Below are 22,309 nucleotides of genomic sequence, written 5' to 3'. Positions count from 1 at the left end.
ACGAATTTAATGTCTGGCTAGAGGAACTTGTGGCTTTGAGATGAAAGAATGCAAAAAAAAAAAAAAATCAAGGTACAGAAAATCACTGGTGGGGGTGGTGGAGAAAGAGAGAGTTTGTGCTGTACATGCAACATCAGCGTATTAGTCTGTTCTCACACTGCTATAAAGAAATGCCCAAGACTGGGTAATTTATAAAGGAAAGAGGTTTAATTGACTCACAGTTCCACATGGCTGGGGAGGCCTCAGGAAACTTACAATCATGCCAGAAAGGGAGCAGGTGGCAGGTGAGAGAGAGCATGGGAAGGAGGAACTGTCAAACACTTATAAAACCATCAGATCTCGTGAGAACTCTCACTATCACGAGAACAGCGTGGGAGAAACCTCCCCATGATCCAATCACCTCCCACCAGGTCCCTGTCCCGACATGTGGGGATTATGAGGATTACAATTCAAGATGAGATTTGGGTGGGGACACAGAACGAAACCATATCAATTGGTGTAATTGAGTGCTTATTAGTCATATTAGGGGCTAGAATTTTCCTGCCCATCTAAGGAAAGATCTATCTATCTCCAAGGAAATATACATATATACAAATTTTTAGACTTTAGGACTATCATAGACTTCCTGAAGCCAATGTTAAAAACCTCAGAGGTAGTCATAGACTTTTGTAACTACCTTCAAAGGAACAAATAAGCAGTTTTTAAAAATCCACCGTAAGAATTAAGAACCCTAAGTAGAGGTCTTGATTTTGCCCCCAACTTTCTATGTGATTCTAACTAAATTACTTAAGCTTGGTAGGCCCAAGTTTTCATATCTATAAAGTGAGATTTTCATCTGACCCACAAGAAGATGTGGGTAATGTTTTAACAATTTTGTAAAAATCAATTTAGAGTGAATGAATATGTGTGATAATACCTTGAAAAGTTGCAATTTATTATCAGAGCTATTCGGAATTAATCTGAGAAAAAGAAACATGCAGCTTTTGGGTAACTGACATGTTTGTGTAGCTCTCATTTTTATGTACATCTGCCTTGTCAACACATCATACATAGATTAGAAGGAATTTAGCAACTCTGTATCAGAAGGATAGTGAGTCCCATTGGCAGTTGCCCTAAATATTCAATTCTTCTTTCCCTGTAATATGAGGATTATCCTGCAGTGTTTACCAGTGGTGTTTTCTGTCAAACTACTAGTAAATTTGTTCTTATAACTTGAAAAATACAGCATGCATTAAAATTCAAAGAAAAGGTAGCAGTTTGGGAAAACAGAAACCTATGAACCCAAATTTCAATCTTTTTCACAACAGCCCCGAAATAACTTCTGTGCCTTCCACCTCCTTTCCAGCTGAGGGCCCTGGGGACTGCCACCGTCCTGTTCCCTACGAGAGGATGGTTATCTAGGAAGGCAATCTTCTTATTTCCCAAGAAATGTACACTGTCTCAGAAAAAGTCCAAGATTAAGAATAAAGCCAGCCCTTCACAGCCAGCGGTTCAAAGTGAATTATTTATGCAGCCTGTGGTAAGATGTTAACTAGAGGTGCAAAGTTTATGTGCAGGAAGTAAGCAGAGCTATGCTGAAAGAAAGACACAAACCAAAGCTTTTGCGTTCTTAGGTGTCAAGGTTTCCCATTCATTTTATTGTCTGAGTTTCAGTGGAAATGAGTAAAACGCTACATAGGGGATCTAATGCTGATAGTGAATTTTGACTGCTGTTTTCCACTCTTCAGAAAAAATGTATTAAACAAAATGCAGAGTCATGTAATTCAAGTTACTGTCTGTTTTGTTCATAAAGGAAAATGCTTTATATGCGGAAATTTCAAGTGAGAGGAGATGTCAGGTCTCCAAAAGCAGCTATTATCAAACAAAGCAGCCAGATAATTAATGCCCCGGAGATGGCTGTGACCACAATATTGGATATCAGACCGTGTCTTCATCTCTCTTGGTAGAGGCACATGCTTTTGAGCTGCTGATTGTACCCACAAAGCCTATCTATGTTTTCTAGTTTTTTGACATAAAATTTCCTCTCCTCTTTATAGAGTATTACTTTAACTTTCTGGTTATTCTTTCTACAACCCTTGCTGACCAGTTACTATGAGTGAGGCATGGAAAAAGAATGGTATACAATAGTATTCAGGATGTTTTTGTTATATGTAAAGATGAATAGGCCATTTAAATAACTGATCAGCTTGATTCTCCACTTCCAAATTAATGTCCCCCTTCCAGACAGAACAGCTCTGCGTGTAACCTCTTACCACAGCCTCTTGTAGAGTGGCTTTTTATCCCGGGCATTTAAGAGAGGGATTCTCTATTTCAGTGCAGATGACTCCATCACCCCTCTCAGAAACTGGGCTATTCTGTAAGGTTGTGTGTGTGTGTGTTTGTGTGTGTGTGTGTGTGTGTGTGTGTGTGTCCAACCAAAGACACTATTCCAAATAATTAAAGAATTTGGCATTTTAGGTAAGCCCACATTCTGGTTAATTGAGAATTGCCACTTATGTAAATTACCAGGTTATAAGCTTATATAAGCTTATATAAATTACCAGGGCAAAAGGCTCTCAAGGTAGTTACTTCCTTTGTATTAATTAGAAAAAGGAACACTCAAGAGTTTAATAACAAAATCACACACTTTTTTTGGACGGTTGATATCTTGTTTATGTGTATCATGACTAATAGCAATGCTGTAATTCATCACATTAGAAAAGTAATCAACAGTTCTAGCTGCACAAAATTAAAATTGATTAAGACCCGGCGTCACCCTGGCAGAAGCTAAAATTACATCAGTGTTAACTTTATGGCCAATAGCCAAAACTCTTTTTAGCCTCTTTTGGTTTAAAAAGATCTGCTATATAAAATCTAGTGTATACAAGCTAAGCAAAATGGATTAGAATAAAATAATGTTGATATATTTAATATAAATAATTCTTCAGAGAAAGCTACTCTCGTGTTTATTGACCACTGGTAGAACATCACTCTGGACTGGGTGCTGTGCTAGGTGCTCTACAAATTTGATCCATTTTATCCTCACCAAATGCATGAAGGTATGTTGGTGCCAGCCTCCCATGATAGATGAAGAAGTGGGGACTATAGGAATGAAGTAGCCAATTCAGGAGCCCAGAGCCACAGCCAAGACTCAAATCCAGGGATGTCTCAAATGGATGAACAAAGCATCCTTTCTAATCAATGAGCAACTGTGCTGTCTAACAAGACCTTGTACATGAGTACAGGAAATATCTTTCACAGATCTAGATTCAAACACTGGGAGAAAAACACTCTTCTTAGAAATCATGCCCTTACTTTTACAATCAAGAGTTTCCTGAAGGATAAGCAAAACTGGTCAATATCCAGGGTCTCAGAGGATGTTCCCCTTGGAGGCATAACTCATCAATCTCTTCTTGAATGTTGCAAACAATGGGCTAGGAACAGAGAGGGATGGAGGAAATGAAGAGTCATTAGCCACAATAAGTGTCCTTATGAACAGCTCTGATGTCATTTATCTCCACCTTCCAAGAATCCTGGATGGGCTTGCATAGGCAAGTGACAAATATTGTCAATTAAGTCTTTGAAGATAATGGCAAATGTCACTAAGAAAGATTTGTGTTGAATATTACATCAACTCAATGTTCTCTCCTGGCCACGATGGCCAATGTGAGGTGACATGAGGTTAGCACAGTCATGCCTGTGCTTGGATGAAGTGGAACTCTGTTCTGAGTATGCAGAAGTTAGATTAGAGATTCTCCAAGAACCTTTTTCCAGATGGATGGCAAGAGTGAGGCAGTGGCCCCCAACTCTGGAATAAACCGGTGTTCTTGGCTGGTGTGAGACCATGTATTAGACTCTAAAGATGGTCAGAAGCAGTAACCACGACACTCTTTATTCTACAATTCTGAGTGTGATGATAATATGGGCAGGAGTTACAAGGGAACTTTTTTTCTGACTTTTTTTCCCAGGCTGTCCCTGCAATATCTACCATTTCATGAAAGAAACAATCTTAAACTAAGTTATACAGAGTACTTGATTCATGTTTCCTCTTTTTTGTCATCCTGATTCTACCTTTATGGCAGAGAGAATAAGCCATCTCATGACTGCCTTGGACCAACCATCCCAGACCAGTAGAGAAAGATACGCCTATTTCCCCAGGAGCAGAGAGGTTGTCCATGGTGGGGGCTTGGTGGTGAAACTGCACAACATGGCCAGTTGAATCTTTCTTTAAAAAGGTCCTATCATTATGTGGGGCATGTAGCATGATTAGAGGCCAGGGGTTGCCTTTATTCACTTCTGCTTCCTCCTCTGCCTAATACCTGTACCTGAGGGAGCTTTACAGATCCCCCAAATCTGGGTGGTGGAGCAATGGACCATATAGGCCCATGTTCCCCTGTATTATCTCATCCTATACCTACCTTTTATATTTGTCAATAAAAAGTATATGGCTGTCTTGTTTTTTGTAATCCACCCTTATGAATGCTCTACTATTAAAAACATACAACAACCTTTATGGGACAATTGGAAATTTGAACAATAACTCTACATTTAATATTAAAGAAATATTAAACTTCTATTTAGGAGTGAGAATGGTATTGTGAAAATATTAGGTTTGTCTAAGAGTGCATGGCTTTTAGATCTGCGTAATAAATATTTTCAGATTGAATGACATGATGTCTAGGATTTTCTTCATGATAACATGGGAGGGATGGCAGCCAGAGGACATATGGATGAAACAAGATTGGGATTGAGCTGATAATCTTTGAAGCTGGGTGACGAGTTCACTGTACTGGGTTTGGTTTTTGGTTTGTTAGTTGTGTGTATGTTAAAAATGTCCCGTAATAAAAGCTTTTTTAAAAAGAATTAAAATTGGTTAAAGTTATTTTAAATTAATATTAGAAAATTGTATTTCTCAAAAATATTTTATGTGCAATTATCATGATTTAAATGTTAAATGAAATAGGAAGTTCTAAAACATATAAGGTACAAAGTACTGCATGTAAAGTACTGCATATACACATTTGCTTTTATATGTACATTTAAGTGGAAGAAGAAATGATGCAAATGTAAATTATGATTGTCCCTGACTGGTGAGAATACATATTATTTTTCTTTATTCATTGTTACATTTTTGTACCTCCCAACTTTTCTAGAGAGAAAATAAACTATATTTTAAATTTTATAGTTATTTTTATATATAAGCCATGCTTGTGACATATTATTAGATTTTAAAAAAAGATACAGAACTGTTTGTGAAAAAGAACCTCAATTCTGTTTCAAAATGTGTGCATATGGTAAGTGTGTGAATGTATCTAAAATGAACAGCATCAAAAAAAGAAACAAATCTATATTCTAGATTTTCATAGAAAAAAATAAATATATAAATAAATAAAATGAACAGCATCAGTTGTTAATTGTGGTTATCTCTAGATGGTGACGTTATTGGACATTTTTTAGTTTATTTGCCTCTCTGTGTGTTTCTTCAATTAATAAGTATAATATTATAATCAGAAAAATATGGCATAAAAAATAAAGCTAGATTTATTATACTTCTTTATAAGTAAAGGGTTAGCTATATAGGGCAATATAACATACAAGGAACTACATATTATATACTTACAAAACACGTAAGTCCAAAGAAATTTTAAATTCTCAAAGTATGTTAAGCTTTTAAACAATGTTGATATAAAATCTTTTCAATAGCCAACATTATGTGGTGATGCTCTTGCCTTCATATACTCAATTCCTTAATAATCATGTTTCATTTTCTATTCAACTCCAGGTATATCCATGCCAATACCAGTCTTTGGGCTACAGGACGATTCGAAGGTCTTTAAGGAGGGGAGTTGCTTACTCGCCGATGATAACTTTGTCCTGATCGGCTCTTTTGTGTCATTTTTCATTCCCTTAACCATCATGGTGATCACCTACTTTCTAACTATCAAGTCACTCCAGAAAGAAGCTACTTTGTGTGTAAGTGATCTTGGCACACGGGCCAAATTAGCTTCTTTCAGCTTCCTCCCTCAGAGTTCTTTGTCTTCAGAAAAGCTCTTCCAGCGGTCGATCCATAGGGAGCCAGGGTCCTACACAGGCAGGAGGACTATGCAGTCCATCAGCAATGAGCAAAAGGCATGCAAGGTGCTGGGCATTGTCTTCTTCCTGTTTGTGGTGATGTGGTGCCCTTTCTTCATCACGAACATCATGGCTGTCATCTGCAAAGAGTCCTGCAATGAGGATGTCATTGGGGCCCTGCTCAATGTGTTTGTTTGGATCGGTTATCTCTCTTCAGCAGTCAACCCACTAGTCTACACACTGTTCAACAAGACCTATAGGTCAGCCTTTTCACGGTATATTCAGTGTCAGTACAAGGAAAACAAAAAACCATTGCAGTTAATTTTAGTGAACACTATACCGGCTTTGGCCTACAAGTCTAGCCAACTTCAAATGGGACAAAAAAAGAATTCAAAGCAAGATGCCAAGACAACGGATAATGACTGCTCAATGGTTGCTCTAGGAAAGCAGCATTCTGAAGATGCTTCTAAAGACAATAGCGACGGAGTGAATGAAAAGGTGAGCTGTGTGTGATAGGCTAGTTGCCGTGGCAACTGTGGAGGGCACACTGAGCAAGTTTTCACCTATCTGGAAAAAAAAATAAGAGATTGGAAAAAATTAGACAAGTCTAGTGGAACCAACGAGCATATCTGTATGCCTCATTTTATTCTGTCAATGAAAAGTGGGGTTCAATGCTACAAAATGTGTGCTTGGAAAATGTTCTGACAGCATTTCAGCTGTGAGCTTTCTGATACTTATTTATAACATTGTAAATGATATGTCTTTAAAATGATTCACTTTTATTGTATAATTATGAAGCCCTAAGTAAATCTAAATTAACTTCTATTTTCAAGTGGAAACCTTGCTGCTATGCTGTTCATTGATGACATGGGATTGAGTTGGTTACCTATTGCTGTAAATAAAAATAGCTATAAATAGTGAAAATTTTATTGAATATAATGGCCTCTTAAAAATTATCTTTAAAACTTACTATGGTATATATTTTGAAAGGAGAAAAAAAAGACACTAAGGTCAGTGTTATAAAATCTGTATTGCTAAGATAATTAAATGAAATACTTGACAACATTTTTCATTCCTGCTTTTTCATAGATACCATTTGGAAATATTCACAAGGTTGCTGGCATTTGCTGCATTTCAAGCTAATTCTCAGAAGTGAAAAAGATTTCAAATGTTATTCAATAACTATTGCTGCTTTCTCTTCTACTTCTTGTGCTTTACTCTGAATTTCCAGTGTGGTCTCGTTTAATATTTGTTCTTCTAGGTAAACTAGCAAAAGGATGATTTAACATTACCAAATGCGTTTCTAGCAATTGCTTCTCTAAAACAGCATTATCGAGGTATTTGGTAACTTGCTGTGAAATGACTGCATCATGCATGCACTCTTTTGAGCAGTAAATGTATATTGATGTAACTGTGTCAGGATTGAGGATGAACTCAGGTTTCCGGCTACTGACAGTGGTAGAGTCCTAGGACATCTCTGTAAAAAGCAGGTGACATTCCTATGACACTCATCAGGTAAATTGATGCTTTCAGATCCATTGGTTTATACTATTTATTAAAACCATTCTGCTTGGTTCCACAATCATCTATTGAGTGTACATGTATGTGTGAAGCAAATTTATAGATATAAGAAATATAAAAATAATTAAAACAAAATCCTTGCCTTTAAACGAAATGGCTCTGCCAGGCACGGAGGCTCATGCGTGTAATCCTAGCACTTTGGGAGGCTGAGATGGGAGGATCACTTGAGGCCAAGAGTTTGAGACCAACCTGGGTAACAAAGTGAGACCTCCCTGTCTCTACAAAAAAAAATCAAAAAATTATCTGATCCTGGTGGCACACAACTGTGGTCCCAGCTACACGGGAGGCTGAGACACAAGGATCACTTGAGCCCAGAAACTCAAGGCTGCAGTGAGCCAAGTTCACACCACTGCCATTTCCTCCTGGGCAACAGAGTGAGACCCTATCACAAAAAAAAAAAAAAAGAAAGAAAGAAAGAAAATGACTAAACTGAAATGGTCTTAGTCAAAAAATATAAACAGACTTATTTTTAGAATCCTTTCAACTTATTTCCTTCTTACCTGGTTCAGAAACAAGTTTGTTTCAACTGTGAGAGTAGTTTTAAAAATACGTTTTCCTGATTGGTTACCAATAAACACCAAACAAATAAAGGAGGGGGAAAATATCACTTGAGGCTTAACATTGCAATTAATTTAGAAATGTGCACCTCAATCTCAAGCCAATTTATAACTACCATAGTTTTGAGCAAAATTTTTCTTCTATTTCTCCAAAAACTCACTCATTTCAGTATTACTCATTGACACTGGGCTCCCTAATAGAAAAGCAGATATTATAATATTTCATTGAAATGGTTACTAAAGAGAAAAAGAGATTAACAACAGTTAATCCACCTTGATATTATAACACTCAAGGTTAAATTGCATGTTGTTATTGGAATCAATGTTAGATATATGATTAAAATGCTGAAGAATTTCTATTGAATGAGAAATAGTTTTTTCCCTAAACATTTGGAAAAAAATACAGATTTGAAAACTAAAGAATGTGGGAAGTGTCATTGTGTAATTTGGAAATGCATAAAATTCTCATTATGTCCTCATAGATATGTTGAAAGATGGTTCACTATTTCAAAGACAGAATGTATAATATGCTGCTAGTACCAAGGCTGCATTTGAACTGAACTACTCCTTATGATGATACCGCACTAACTGATGAAAATATAAATGTTAAGATGTCTCTGCTCTAATGTATTTTGCCTTCACTTACAACTCTGCACATTTCATTATATATTAGGGAAAAGATTACAGATTCTACCCCCATATACTCAATCTTGATCAGAATGAACATTAATGTTGCCTGATAGATGTCTTTTGACTACCTATATATCACAAACGTGTATGTGTTTTTTTCTTCCATAAGTATCTATTCAAGTGTATACTGTATAGGCAAATGTGTAGCTGTATATATGTACAGACATGTTCTCATGCACTTTATTCAATATTTATATATTTATATGGACGAAAAGCAAGTCAATGAAAACACTCAGTATATACACATGTGTGCATGTTTGTATCATGTTTATTTAAATGTGAATTCATGTTCTAATATTTCTATGACCTTCCATTTCTGCAAAGCAGATTAAAGTGTAACAAAAATATCAGCTCTTTAAATAAACTGGAAGTTAATCTAATTTTGTGGAAGAACTTTAAGACAAGTCTATGAGGGTGACGAAAACAATGGTCCACATATATAGTTTCTTGATCCTAAATAAAATGGTACCTTTGGGCCCTTTGTTTAGTCTGGCGATCTTCTGACTACTATGACTTTTTAAACAGACTCACACCTAAGTGAAACACAGTTGTCAAATGATTTATGGATCTGTGATTAAAGGATTCACTTTTAATCAATACTATGAAAACGGAGTAACAAACCTTGCTCTACTTTAAGTTGAATGATAGATTACTCTATATTCAAAAAAAGCAATTAACTGCCATAATTAGGGAAAACTGTTTAAAGCATACTGCATCTACTTGGCCACAGCGCCATCTCATGGTAATTTTTTAAAGTGCTACTGTAGCCAAATTGAACTAAGTCACTGTACTGCTTTTAGCAAAGGGTGCTTCTCCCATTTGTGCATCAATGAGACATATTTATAAAGTGATAAATTATTCTGTGCCATATGTAACAAATACAGTGAAGATTATTTTATGAACTTATTTTAATCAAGGCGATGCTAAAAGTTTTCAAGAAAGAATAAATAACTGTAAATAAAGTAGACTCAAAAATGAATGCAATTTTGTGTGAGTCCATAGCTGTGTCTACTAAAGGGAATTACCCCAAATCTTCCAGGTCATCAGACTCAGAACTGCAGGTATCATCCTTATATTTGAGAGCAAAAAAGCCTGTGCTTCTGGAAGTCAGCCATGTCACAGAGCTAGGATCTATCCAGTTGGATTAGCTTTATTGCCATGATCCAGTTTCTAGTTATCTGCAGTAGAAATATGCTCCATGTTTGATCACTATGTCTGGTTCCACAAAGCCTAAGAACATAGAGAACAACTTCAGTGCCCTAAGAGATGTGCACAGGTGCGTGTGGTGTACACCAAGACTTGCACACAGGTGTGCATATGCACAGATGCATTAACATATGCACACACACACTCTCTTTCACAGGAGATCATTTTAGGAATTAAAGTAAACCAAGGAGGCATGGTGTCATTTAACAGTTACCCTCATTCATCATTTCATCTTTAACTGCAGGGAAAGTATATTGAGTGCCTACTGTGTGCCAAGCATTAAGCTGGTTGCTTTCCTTGCTTTACCAAATGGAATTTTCATAACAATCTGACAAGGTAGAATTATTTTTCTTTTTTTACAGGTGAAGAAACTGAGATTCAGAGCAGTTAGTAACATATTCAAAGTCACACTGCTGGCAAGAAAATTGGCAAGTTTAAGCCTGGGTCATCTGACTCCAAAGCATAAAATATTTTCCCGACCTCATGCAGTGCAGGGGAAAGATCACCCGTCAAAACCACAACAGGAGAGTTCCCATGTTGGCTTCTCCATTCACTGCTTATGTGAGTTGGAAGCAGTCTCTTAACAACTCTGGGCCTCGATTTCACTGTCTGTAAAATGGAGCTGCTAGTACCCATTCTGGCTAACTGACAGATTAGCTTAGATAAGATCATGCCTATGGCTGTGCTTGATAACTTGTAAAACACCATGTAAATGTAATCAGTGTGTTAGTAAAAAGGAAAAACTCCAAAGCCTCTGTAAATTATTAGCCATCAGAGCAAATTCTAGCCAAAACTGTGGGATAGGCAATATTATAATTCAGCAGCTTCTGCTACTCTCTTGGTGTTTCTCTTTTTCCAAAAATTTACTTCTGCTTTGTCCTCACCTTAATGCAGATCTCCCTTCTTTGGTGCTCTCTCTTACGACTTACATAAAAACTTTCTATCCCATGTGCCATTCCCTTGGGTGTCAACTTTCTGGAAGACTACTACTAAGTAACTGAAGCTGATATGCCATTGTGTATCATTGACATCTCTTCAGCAGCCCACCATGATGAAAACCCAAAAGGCAGAAATCAAAGGAAAAATGTTAGGCATCAAGGAGAGACGTGGGAAGAAAATCTGGGGACAAGAAATATTTTCTCGGTATCCCTGAAATGACCAACAACAACAACAAAAAAACAAGTAATTCAAACACTTCATAACTTATATAAAGTTTTATAACTTAATGTTGAATTTAATCCACAATAATAATGATGATTTTGAAAGAAACATTCAAGCCTTTGAAGATTTAATTCTAAACTAAGAACATTAATGATGCATTTGTCCCAGCAAATATGCAATGAGACAAGACTTCTTTGTGAATTTCTGATTATTTTGGCATGTGGCTTGCTAAAACAAATTTTTTTTTAATTTTTCCTTAATGGTTTACACACCAGTCTTAACTCTGACTTTCTTTTTTTCTTTTGAGGTGGAGTCTCGCTGTATCACCCAGGCTGGAGTGCAATGGTGTGATCTCAGCTCACTGTAACCTCCGCCTCCCAGGTTCAAGTGATTCTCCTGCCTCAGCCTCCTTAGTAGCTGGAATTACAGGTGCACACCACCAAGCCTGGCTAATTTTTTGTATTTTTAGTAGAGACGGGGTTGCACCACGTTGGTCAGGCTGGTCTTGAACTCCTGACCTTGTGATCCCCTCGCCTCAGCCTCCCAAAGTGCTGGGATTACAGGTGTGAGCCACTGTGCCCGGCCCAACTCTGACCTTCTTTTTTGATATTAACACCAGTATGTCCATCTGAGCCAATGTTTTATGGGAAGTCTTCATACCCAATTGGAATCTTTTTTCATGTGGCCCAATCACAGCAGAAGACAGGAAACCGAGGTCCAGTCTGCTGCTGTTGTCTGACCTTGGACAAATCTGAGCTTTTCCTCCTTGAAGCATATAATAAGGGACTTAGGGTCAATTATCTCAGCAAGGAGTCTCTTCTATGTCTATGCTTATCTGAACACTAGAGAGTCCAGACAAGGCCTTGTTGAACCAAGGCACCGCTTCAGGTGCAAAGGATAATCTGGAATGCAGAACCCTCACATTTTCTTAAATTCTCTAGATGGATTTCAAATAAATGACAACTTTATCTTTTACATGGGAATCTTATGAGATAAATCAAATTGCTAAGTATCTAAGAAGTTTCTAAGATATGAGACCAGGAGGCAAATATCAACATAAATGTTTGTACATTGGCATTTTCCTCACAGTTGGCCTCTCTTCTGCACAGTTTCATAGCTACTACAATATTTTGGATTGGCCTTTTTAATAACCCTCAGGCTTCCTGAAGAACAAGTGCTCCTACTATTTGAGTTCAATTTCCCTGAAGGGTTAAAATTAAAAAGCCCAGATAGATTTAGAATGCATGGTGCAGAGAAGATCTCTTTTTTAAAAGCTAGATTTACATTGATGGTATGCCAAGGTCACTTAAGTTTTCATTTATAATTGAGATTATGAGACCTTAAAAAAGTATTTATTCTGTCTTCTAGAAAACAGCACAATTTGTACTTCATGTCCTACCCTTATTTCAGATATTGAAAAGTCATATGCCATTATTCAGATAATCTTGTCTTAGTTAGGGTGACCCTAAGAGCAGAGTTAAAACTCAGGTGCAGGTTATTTATGCAGGAGATGATCTGAGGGAGCCAACAGCATTAGAGAGGGAAGAAGTAAAAGTTTATTTAACTGTGTGTTCAGTGCGTTACATAAGCAAAAACTATACTCAAATTGGGCTGAGCAACTAGTGCTGCAAACTCATTTACTCTTAACAGGTTTGCTAGTGAGGGTCTGCTATATGTATGTTTTATGTAAGACCACTAAGTGTGGGAAGTCTAGGGATGGAATTTCTCTTTTAAAAAACTTGAATAAGGTACTGGGTGGGGAGATTATTCTACCTCTTTACAAAATGTTTGTTTATTTCATTGAGCCTACCAACTTTGTCACAAATTAGCCTAAGTGATATAGGATAACTTAACACGCCTACCCAGACATGCCATGCTGCATATGATAAGATATCCCTTAAGGCATTGCCACCACCTGATGCTGATGTTTCAGCCACTTTAGACACTGGTGAAAAGCAAAGTTGTGCGGGCCAATGGCAAAAGTGTTAAGAACATAGAATTTTAAAATTAGTTTTATGAGGAAAAAATGAAAATTAGATAGAATGTTCAATATCACTATCTCCAGGCTCCATTGTTAAAGTTCTGCATTCTAAGACCTAGGTTCACAATGGAGTATATAAAGAAGAATATCTAAAAGATGGGAATTAGTCAACATAGATAAGCAATCCAAGAAGAATTTTTAAGAAGAAGAAAAAAGGAAATGAAAAAATAAACAATAGTAAATATCAAAACAAATGTGTTCAGCATGTACACATGTAATGATGTATCTCTCTGATACTCTGAAAAGGGGATATATTTATTAGTCTTTAATTTCTAGAGACAAGATGGTGGGTTTTTTTTCCAAATTAGCAGAAAAATAGGAAATGTTATTCACAAGTGATTACAAGTATGACAAATTTAAAACAACTAAACATTTCCAAGACTGAAGAACAAGAAGAGTGATTTGCATGAAAATGTAACACTACATTTATTCTTCTAATATAATCACCAGAGAACTTGACTATGATTAATTATTCCTACACTTCTCTAAAATAGAATGTGGAAGCTATGACACACTTTTGGTCCGGCTCCTCTCCACCAGATAGACCTAAGTCTGAAAACTTATTGGAACCACTCATAAAGAAAAAAATCTGTCAAACTTAGAATTATTATCACTGTCATGATGCAAATATCAAGTTACTTCAATCTATATGAAGCATAATAAATAAAATATTGAAACTATTAGTGCATTTATACAACATTCTGCTTGAGAAATTTGCTTTAATAACTTTGAAAGACAAAATAACTATTTCTGCCTTAAATGAGAATATTTTTTATTTGACTTAAGTACCAGCTTCTTCTGCTAATAGCTTTGAGTGGTCCTACTTGGTTCTAAGAATTTGAGCAAAGTACAGCTAGCCACTTGTAGTAGGCAATAATGTATATATAAAGCATAAACTAGCAATGTTTTCACATTTTTTGAAACAGCGAGATTAAATCCAGAAACATCCAACCTATTTATCTTACTAAAACAAGTAAACCAGAAGGAATGTCAAAGGAAGACACTGAAGCTGATACTTATTGAGCAACAATTTTGTGCTAATTTCACACATTTAATCACAATAACATGTCTATGTCTCATTGTAAACATAGAGGAAACCGAGTCTCAAAGGTAAATTTGACCAATTCCACCAAGCTAAGGAGAAGAATCAGAATTCAAGCATGACTATATAAATGATAAGCTTTTACTGTTTCTTATTTCCACTGTGCTAAAGATCAGAAAATATTTTCTATAAGGAGCCAAATAGCACATGTTTTAGGTTCTGTTGTAGTGTGAAAACAGCCATAAACAATAAGCAAGTGAGTGAAGGTGACTATGTTCCAATAAAACTTTATTTACAAAAACAAACTCTGGGTCAGATTTGAGCCTGGACTATATAGTTAGCTAATCCCTGGACACTACCATCCAACAACAGCAACAATAATTACCACAAATACAACATATACTACTACACTACTACTACCATCACATCTATTTATTGAGCCCTTAGTAAATGTCAAGTATTGTGTTAGATTTTTTAATATAGCCTTACAATACCAACACTACACAGTGGATATTATCATCATCTCCATTTTCTATATAAGGAAACTAGAGATTAACCTACCCAAGCTCACCCATAGTAAGTAATACAGCTGGGTTTTGAATCAACATCTGTATTCTCAGCCACTTGCTCTATTTCCTCCCTAACCCAAAAGGATGAAAGCATATCTCTATCATGCTTGCATTATGCCTATGACTGTCTTGCCTTAGTTAGAATGAAGAGTGAAGCTTAGCAGAGCTCTAGCTTTGGGAAGGAAATAGTTCCTTCTAAAGCCTTCAACTTACAATGCAGAGTAAATTAGACTTTGCTGAATAAACACAATTTCAACCCGTAAGTATAAGTGTTGATAAGTGGTGATCAGCAACATGGTTAATTCTCTAAAGGAAATTCTTGATTTGGTAAGATAGAATCATAATATATTGATTGCTGTCTTTTCTCTTAGCTCACCTTCATGCACAGAGAATGTATGTAACATTAACTTCCTCCTAAATGTAAGGAAGAATGCATAAACTCTATGTCCTTTATATTTGTAGAAGTATGTTCAAAAATAAATTTCTTACATGCCCTTTCTACTTCCTATGCTAATCAATAAAATAATAAATATTGACTGGAAAAATTACTATTTAAAATAAATGTTATAGATATTAATACAAATCAGGGAGATTGAAAAATCTCCAAGTTCCTTTGGAGAACACGGATCTTATTGTCAGAATACACACAGAAATGAGAAAACAGGAATCATTGTTTTGAATCGATGTCAAATAGGCCTCACAGAAGCTCAGAGACACATAACCCACTCCAGACCAAATCAAAGGCTACCGGAGGGATGCAGGCACAAGTTCCTCCATTTTCATAAAAGGCCTCAAGCATCCACAGGACTCAACTACTCTCTCTCAACCTGTTTCACTCTGGGTCTCTTTCACTCATCTTCCCTCTACCAGCTGGTTTCCATTTGGTTTCTTCTTACATATAGCACACTATATGTATATATTGTGTAAGTGCTCACTTACAGTCCACTATGACCTCTCTACCTCATGGACTTTCATCTTCTACAGCTGTCTCTAATTACATGAACTTCTCTATACCGACTTGTGTAGATTTCTAAGAGAGAGCTGGTTAGGTTGGTCCATGTTCTCCCTACATGGGCAGAGACTTTGTTCTAAGCTTCCTTTATAGTCTGCTGACCAGATATGGCCAGATGCCTTTCTCAATCCAATCAGCTGTGGTGGGCTATGCAGAATATTCCCCCAGCTGAATCTCTTGACAGAAGAAGAGTTTTCACACAGAGGGCTAGGGTGTATCCATCACTGGGTCTGAATGCTAATCATACCTTATCTGAAAAGAGAGAAAATCTATTGACTTACTCTTCTGGCAAGGGTAGCTACCTCTTTTAACCAGCACTCCCTTTTCCTACTTCACATTTTTTCCTTCTAACAGAGTTATTTCCAATTTCCTATCCACAGGTTGACACTTTAAAGAATATAACCAAGAAGTGAGTCAGCCAATTTTCTTTTATAGGGTTATCGGCAAAATAGTTGTTGCAAAACACACACACACACATACACACACACACACGTAGAAGCTTGAATCTGAAACCCTGGGAAAACAATGGATGGGAGATGAACCAATCTCAATGATGCTTTTTCAGGGCTTGCCCTGGGAATTGTGATTTGATGACCTCAACAAGCAATCTCAGTGCACCATGATTAAAACAGCCTTATAATCTAATCAAAATTTGACAATTTAGAAAAATTTGCCAAGCCCCAGTGGAGGAGAAAATCATTTAGTAGCTGAAACATTTGTGTCACTGGGGAAACAGAGTCCTACAACCCTCGGATCCACCAATGTTATAATTCATAACCATGAGAAAATAAACATAGGATGACTCCTGTACCTGCAGCCCCCTGGAGGGTGGCCAGATTATGCCCAAGAAGACCATGGATTTAATTCTCTACAAACCAAAACTCTAAGAATAAATGAGGGAATTGGACATTAATAAAAATAAAGGAATAAAATATTTTCCCTTGTAGTACAATGAGAATTAGTTATTTCATATCATTTAGGTTTGCAACAATAAGAAAAAATTTACGCAATAGAGCTTGGGTACTTCACTTTTAGAGCATGTTACAAAGACAAAGTTCACAGAAAGGACATTATGTGAGGTTGTATTTTCAATCTAATTCTAAAAGATTTAGAAGGATATTTGAAAGAGCATGGCCTTAGGAGTTACATAGACATTACTTCAAATTCTGTATTTAATGTACTGGGTATGTAAGAAAATTACTTAAACTCTATGAGGTACATCTGCTAAATGGGGATAATAATGTCTTGTGGAGTTGTAAGAATTAGAGGTAGTTTATGAAGAGTTTCTCGAACGGTCTGACCTATAATAGAACTTAATATGGGATGGTTATTAACATGACTAGCTAGAGGAAAAAGAAGTAACTGCCTCTCAGTGGGGCCTTCCTGACTATAACCAACAGAAAGGAGGGCCAAAATGAGGACAAAGAGACCTCTAGAGCTAACACGCCTGAAGCAAAACTACAACGTGAGGTCTGGCAAGGTTCTCAAACGAATCTATCCCCATCTCGTTTCTCCGTTGGTGTTCTTATAATAAGGTGGAGTATCAAAGGAAAACACAATCAACAAAGACAAATGCTGTATGATCTCACTTGTATGCAGATCTCACTACTGCTTAGAGAGTAGATCTTAAGTGTCCTCACCACCCCCGACACACACATACACAGTAACTATGTGTGGTGACTGGTGCGTTAACTAATTTGATTGTGGTAATCATTACACAATATATATGTACAGCAAATCATCTCATCGTACATCTTGAATACATAAAATTTGTATTTGTCAATTATATCTCAACAAAACTAGAAAAAAATAGGAAATGTATTTTGTAACTTTCTAGAAGATTCACAGTATATTTTAAGATAAAACTTCTGGGAATTCCTGCAATAAAGAAGCAAGTTTAACTTAAAAAAAAAAAAATCGATCACTGTTTTGGGCCCTTTTGCAAGTATGGGTGTAAAAGGGGAGGTCTCCCCTTTCCCTGCCTGGACCTGTTTCTAAAGGTCTACAGGCTCCTTCCCACAATGGGCCAGGTAAACAGGTCTTTCAGTCCTTCTGGGGTTGTGTCATATCAGAAGGATATGGAGGCTAATGCTTTAACTGAAGTTGGGGGTGATAGCCTGACCCCAAGGTTATCCTGAAACTAGGGAAAGTACAAGGTAAGAACTTTGACAAGTGAGAAAGCACTGCACTCTCCCCATTCTGGGACCCTGAAGTTTTGCAAGGCCTCTACCAGACTGTCAGTGAACGGCAGAGAACAGAAAATCGGACACCCTGGCAAAAGAGCTCCAGGCCTGAGCCTGACACAGAAGGAGTGAGCCTCCCAGCCTCCCACCATATGAGCACCTCAAGGCTTCTGGACTACAACCTTCAGATTTTTGTAAAGTAAGGGGGTGAGGCCCCTGGCAACAGTGACCACAATGGGACCTTCCACTAACCTTTGGAGAGAAAGGGGAAATCAGGCTCAAACTTATTTCATTTGGAAAAACAATTTTTCAGGGTCATTATTTAGAGTAGTAATAAAAAGGAAGAATGAAGAAGTTATATTTCCTTTTCAAATCTGTCCTTTGATGATATAATAGATTATCAGTCCTGTCTGCTTGAGCAGAAGGAGGCTGCATTCCATCCCAGTTAAGCCATCCCTGGGCAGAATAATCCCCTTCTAAGCGGAAAGTTTTATACCACTGGCTGACACTGTCTAGGCATCAGCTATCAAGCAATCTTAGCCTTCCAGAACAGAGCTATATAGAGATATGAGTGAAAAGAGCTTCTGACTAGCCAAAGCAGTTTTCATCAAGACCCATAGACTCAAGTCTGTCCTTAATACCTCCATAGGCTCTGCTCCAAGGTTCAAGGACGTTAGTAGAAGCAGAGCCTATGGATGTAATAAGCAACAGTATGTTGCCTGCAACTTACAAACTTGAAGCCCCATGTGCCCTGGAGTTGTTGTGAGGATAGGGGGATGAAGTGCTACTAATTACTGTTGTATTGTTTGTCATTGCAAAATAAATTAGAAAATAAGATTGGAAAATGGAGAGGAAACAGGAAATAAAGAACAGCTGAAGTAAGTGACCACCATAGTCAAGGTGTAGCCAGTAAAACTACAAAGTAGGGTAGGGGAGTGAAAGAAAAGCACCTTAGGCCTAACAGTTTCATTTTTGGCAACAAGTCTCACATTCTTCAAAGGTCCCCAAAGCTACAATTCTCCATCTTTGGAATCTCTGGAAAATCGGTTTAAAATGCAGATTCCAGAGCCCCCTTCCCAGAGATTCTATTTGGATTCTATCTAGAATTGGCCTCAGGAATCTGAAGTTTTCTTTTATAAGACCCTAGTGTTTCTGCAACAGTTAGTCCTTGGACCAGTTTTCGGGAAGCATGGACCTAAAGGTAGAATTGCACCCCAGTTATTCATTCCTTCAACTAATGTTAATTTAAAATACACCCAGGTACTGAGCAGAATGCTGAGAATTACAGAGATAGCAATGGCAAAGGCACGGTCCCTGCCCTCAGGAAGCCCATAGCCTAGTTGGAAATACAAACAGGTAAATAAAATCTGCAAAAGTGCAAATCTGCAGAAGTGTGATCAATGCTACACTACACGGGCACAAATTTATATATGTGTGTTTATATATGTGTATATATATACACATGCATATATGTGTGTATATATATATACATATACGTATGTGTGTGTGTGTGCGCATATATATATATATATATATATATGCCACATAGGTAACCCAAAAAAAGAACAAAAGAGAATGATAAATTCTACTTCAACAGGTTTGAGAATCTCTTGTAGGTGAAGAGATCTTGGAGTTGTATCATGAACAACAAATACAAATTCATTAAGCTGACATGAGGGAAAAAGCATTAAGTAACAGGTAAGTCCAGAGGTTGAAAAAGTGAGGACATTCAGTGAACCTAAAGTCTTACATTGAGAGTAAAGAAGAGACAGAAGGGAACAGCAGAAGATAAGGTAGAGCTGTACAGGTAGGGGCTAGATCAAAGACAACCCTAAATTGCAAACTTTCATGTTAGGAATCTCTCCTGTGGTCAATATGAGCCATTAAACAAAATAGTAAAAAAAAAAAAAAAAAAGGTGTAATCAGATTTGTACCTTTGATCACTAGGGCCATGGAAAGCATACTGTAAAGGTAAAGGAATTGATGGTGAAGGTGTCAACAGTTGCAAATGTACAGGCCAGGGCCTTTTCTAAAGCAATGGGAGCAGGAGTAGAGAATACAACAATGTTGAAATTGTTTGGTAATATAAAGGACGAATTGGAGATGGGAGAACTGTTGTGTGATGCCCTCTGGAAACTAGTATACAACAGGCACACAATCTTTTAACCTCAATTCCAAAAATCCTTTATCCTCAACTCCAAAGCCAAAAAGTTCTGAAAACTAAAAAAAAATTACTAACTGATTTGGTAGCAAAACCTGACCTGACCTAAAGTAATTTTGACAAAACCTACCCTGAGCTGGCAAGAGAATATGCATAATTTTAATTACCCTACTTGATGTAATTATTTATGTTTCTCTTCAGAAATTCAAAAATATATGATTTCTGGGAGATGTTCAAGATCCTGCTGGGGATGTTATAAGGAACACATGGTTTGGGGTTCAGATTACCTTCCTACAATCAGAACAATCTGAATTCACAAACATATCTAGCCCCAAGAGTCTTGGATAGCGGATTGTGGATCTATGAAAAATAAAGTGAAGACACTGACTTTCACTACCCAAGAATGAGAAAGAATAAAGGAGCCACAAGATTCAAGAACATTCAATGGGAGTTTAGACTACACAGTAGGAATGTGTCCATTCAAATTATTATTTTTTTAAAAAATAGTACTCAAATGTGAACTTTACACCTATCTAGAAAATCCACTTGTCCAGAACCTCTCAAACCTCTTCAAAACTAGATGAGCAAGGATAAAAACAATAATGCCTCCTGTTGGTGTAGCACTTTAAAGCTTACAAAGCTCTTTCCTAAAATTATTCCATTTAGTCCTCTAAACAACCCTAAGGCATTTTTGTATGCATGTGCTCATAGACTTAGCAAAATCTTAATTTCAAAAAGGCATTCAGTTTATTTTTACATATGTGAAGTTTCAAAAATTGTATTCAATACTAGAAAAGACTAGTGCAATGAAAGGCTTGATATCCTAAGAAAAAGAATCTATAGAAACACATTCAGCCTAATTAGTTCTACTCCCACGTCAATGTGAAAAATGTTGAAGTCTATACTGAGTTCACCAAATAATACAGCATTATTGGACTGCTGGAGAAAAAAATAGCAGCCTGTACCTCTCTCTCTTCAAGCACTTTATATGGTTTGATCACTATTTTCATTTCAATCAGTAAACTTTTCTTCCTTCTAAAAAATGCACAATGATCTATAATTGTAATCTATTAACTTCAGTTACATTTACATCTCAATCTCCTGAGTCAATAATAAATTTAATTGTTTCATTCTTCATTGCATTTTTCTTTATAATCCTATATTTATCAGATGGTTCCATGGCACATGGCATTCTCTTTGCTAATTGTAGATACTAAATATTTGTCTGAATTAATCCACATCTCTGACAAAGCTCATGTTAAAACTGCACACACTGCCTAAATGAAGCAAAACGTGTCCTTTGCAAAAGTTGTCTGTCTTGCCTGTAACTTTTTCAGAAGATACACAAATAACATAAAAAATATATTGTCATTGTAAACTATTCAAATATATAACAGCTCACAGCCAAATGGGAGGGTCCCTTTTACAGCTGTTCAGTCTCTTCTACTTCACATCAACAGTTTGATGTAAGTCACTCCATCCTCCGTACTCCTTCCTTCACTCCAGGAGTTCAAAGAAAGAATTCAATTGTTTTTCTCTTTTAGGTTCTCTCTCCTTTTCTCTTCTCTCCTCTTCTCTTCTCTTCTCTTTTCTCTTCTCCTCTCTTTTCTCTCTCTCTCTCTCTCTCTCTCTCTCTCCTTTCTCTGTCTGTGTGTCTGTCTCTCTCGATACATTTGATATCTTCTCCATCAGGAAGTCGTGTTGGCTCAGTCTTCAAACTATATCCATCACCCCACACCAAAACCACCATCAACTCTCACATAAATGACTGAGTAGCTCCCTTCCTGGTCCCCTGGCTTTTGTTCTTACCCCACCCAGAAAATCTGTTCACATCACAATAGCCAGAGGGACCCTTAAAAACAATCTTCTGCTCAAAAGCCTCCAATGGCTCCCCATCTCATGCAGAGTAAATGCCTGAGAAATTCCTACATAACCTGCCCAGCCCTCATCTCTCTGAGCTCTTCTTCTGTAACTCCCTGAGCTGTGACCAGCCACACTTGCCTTCCCAACTGTTTCAGAATGTGAAACGTAAGTGTCCACTTCAGGGCCTCCAGA

General features: G+C 37.1%; 1 protein-coding gene across 2 annotated transcripts in view; it reads left to right on the top strand.

The window, feature by feature from the left end:
• HTR2A (5-hydroxytryptamine receptor 2A) overlaps nt 1–10,031 on the top strand; it is a 69,464-nt gene extending 59,433 nt beyond the window's left edge. The window contains exon 3 of one of the 2 annotated variants that reach the window (XM_024257637.3): nt 5,762–10,031. In XM_024257637.3, coding sequence (XP_024113405.1) covers nt 5,762–6,564 — 803 coding nt within the window. In that variant the 3' untranslated portion in view covers nt 6,565–10,031. 2 annotated transcript variants of the gene reach the window in all.
• Nucleotides 10,032–22,309: the final 12,278 nt, after the last annotated feature.

Source organism: Pongo abelii, chromosome 14 (assembly GCF_028885655.2).
Source record: "Pongo abelii isolate AG06213 chromosome 14, NHGRI_mPonAbe1-v2.0_pri, whole genome shotgun sequence".
In the NCBI taxonomy this organism is placed as follows: Eukaryota; Metazoa; Chordata; class Mammalia; order Primates; family Hominidae; genus Pongo; species Pongo abelii.
This window is presented reverse-complemented; position numbering and strand designations above follow the sequence as displayed.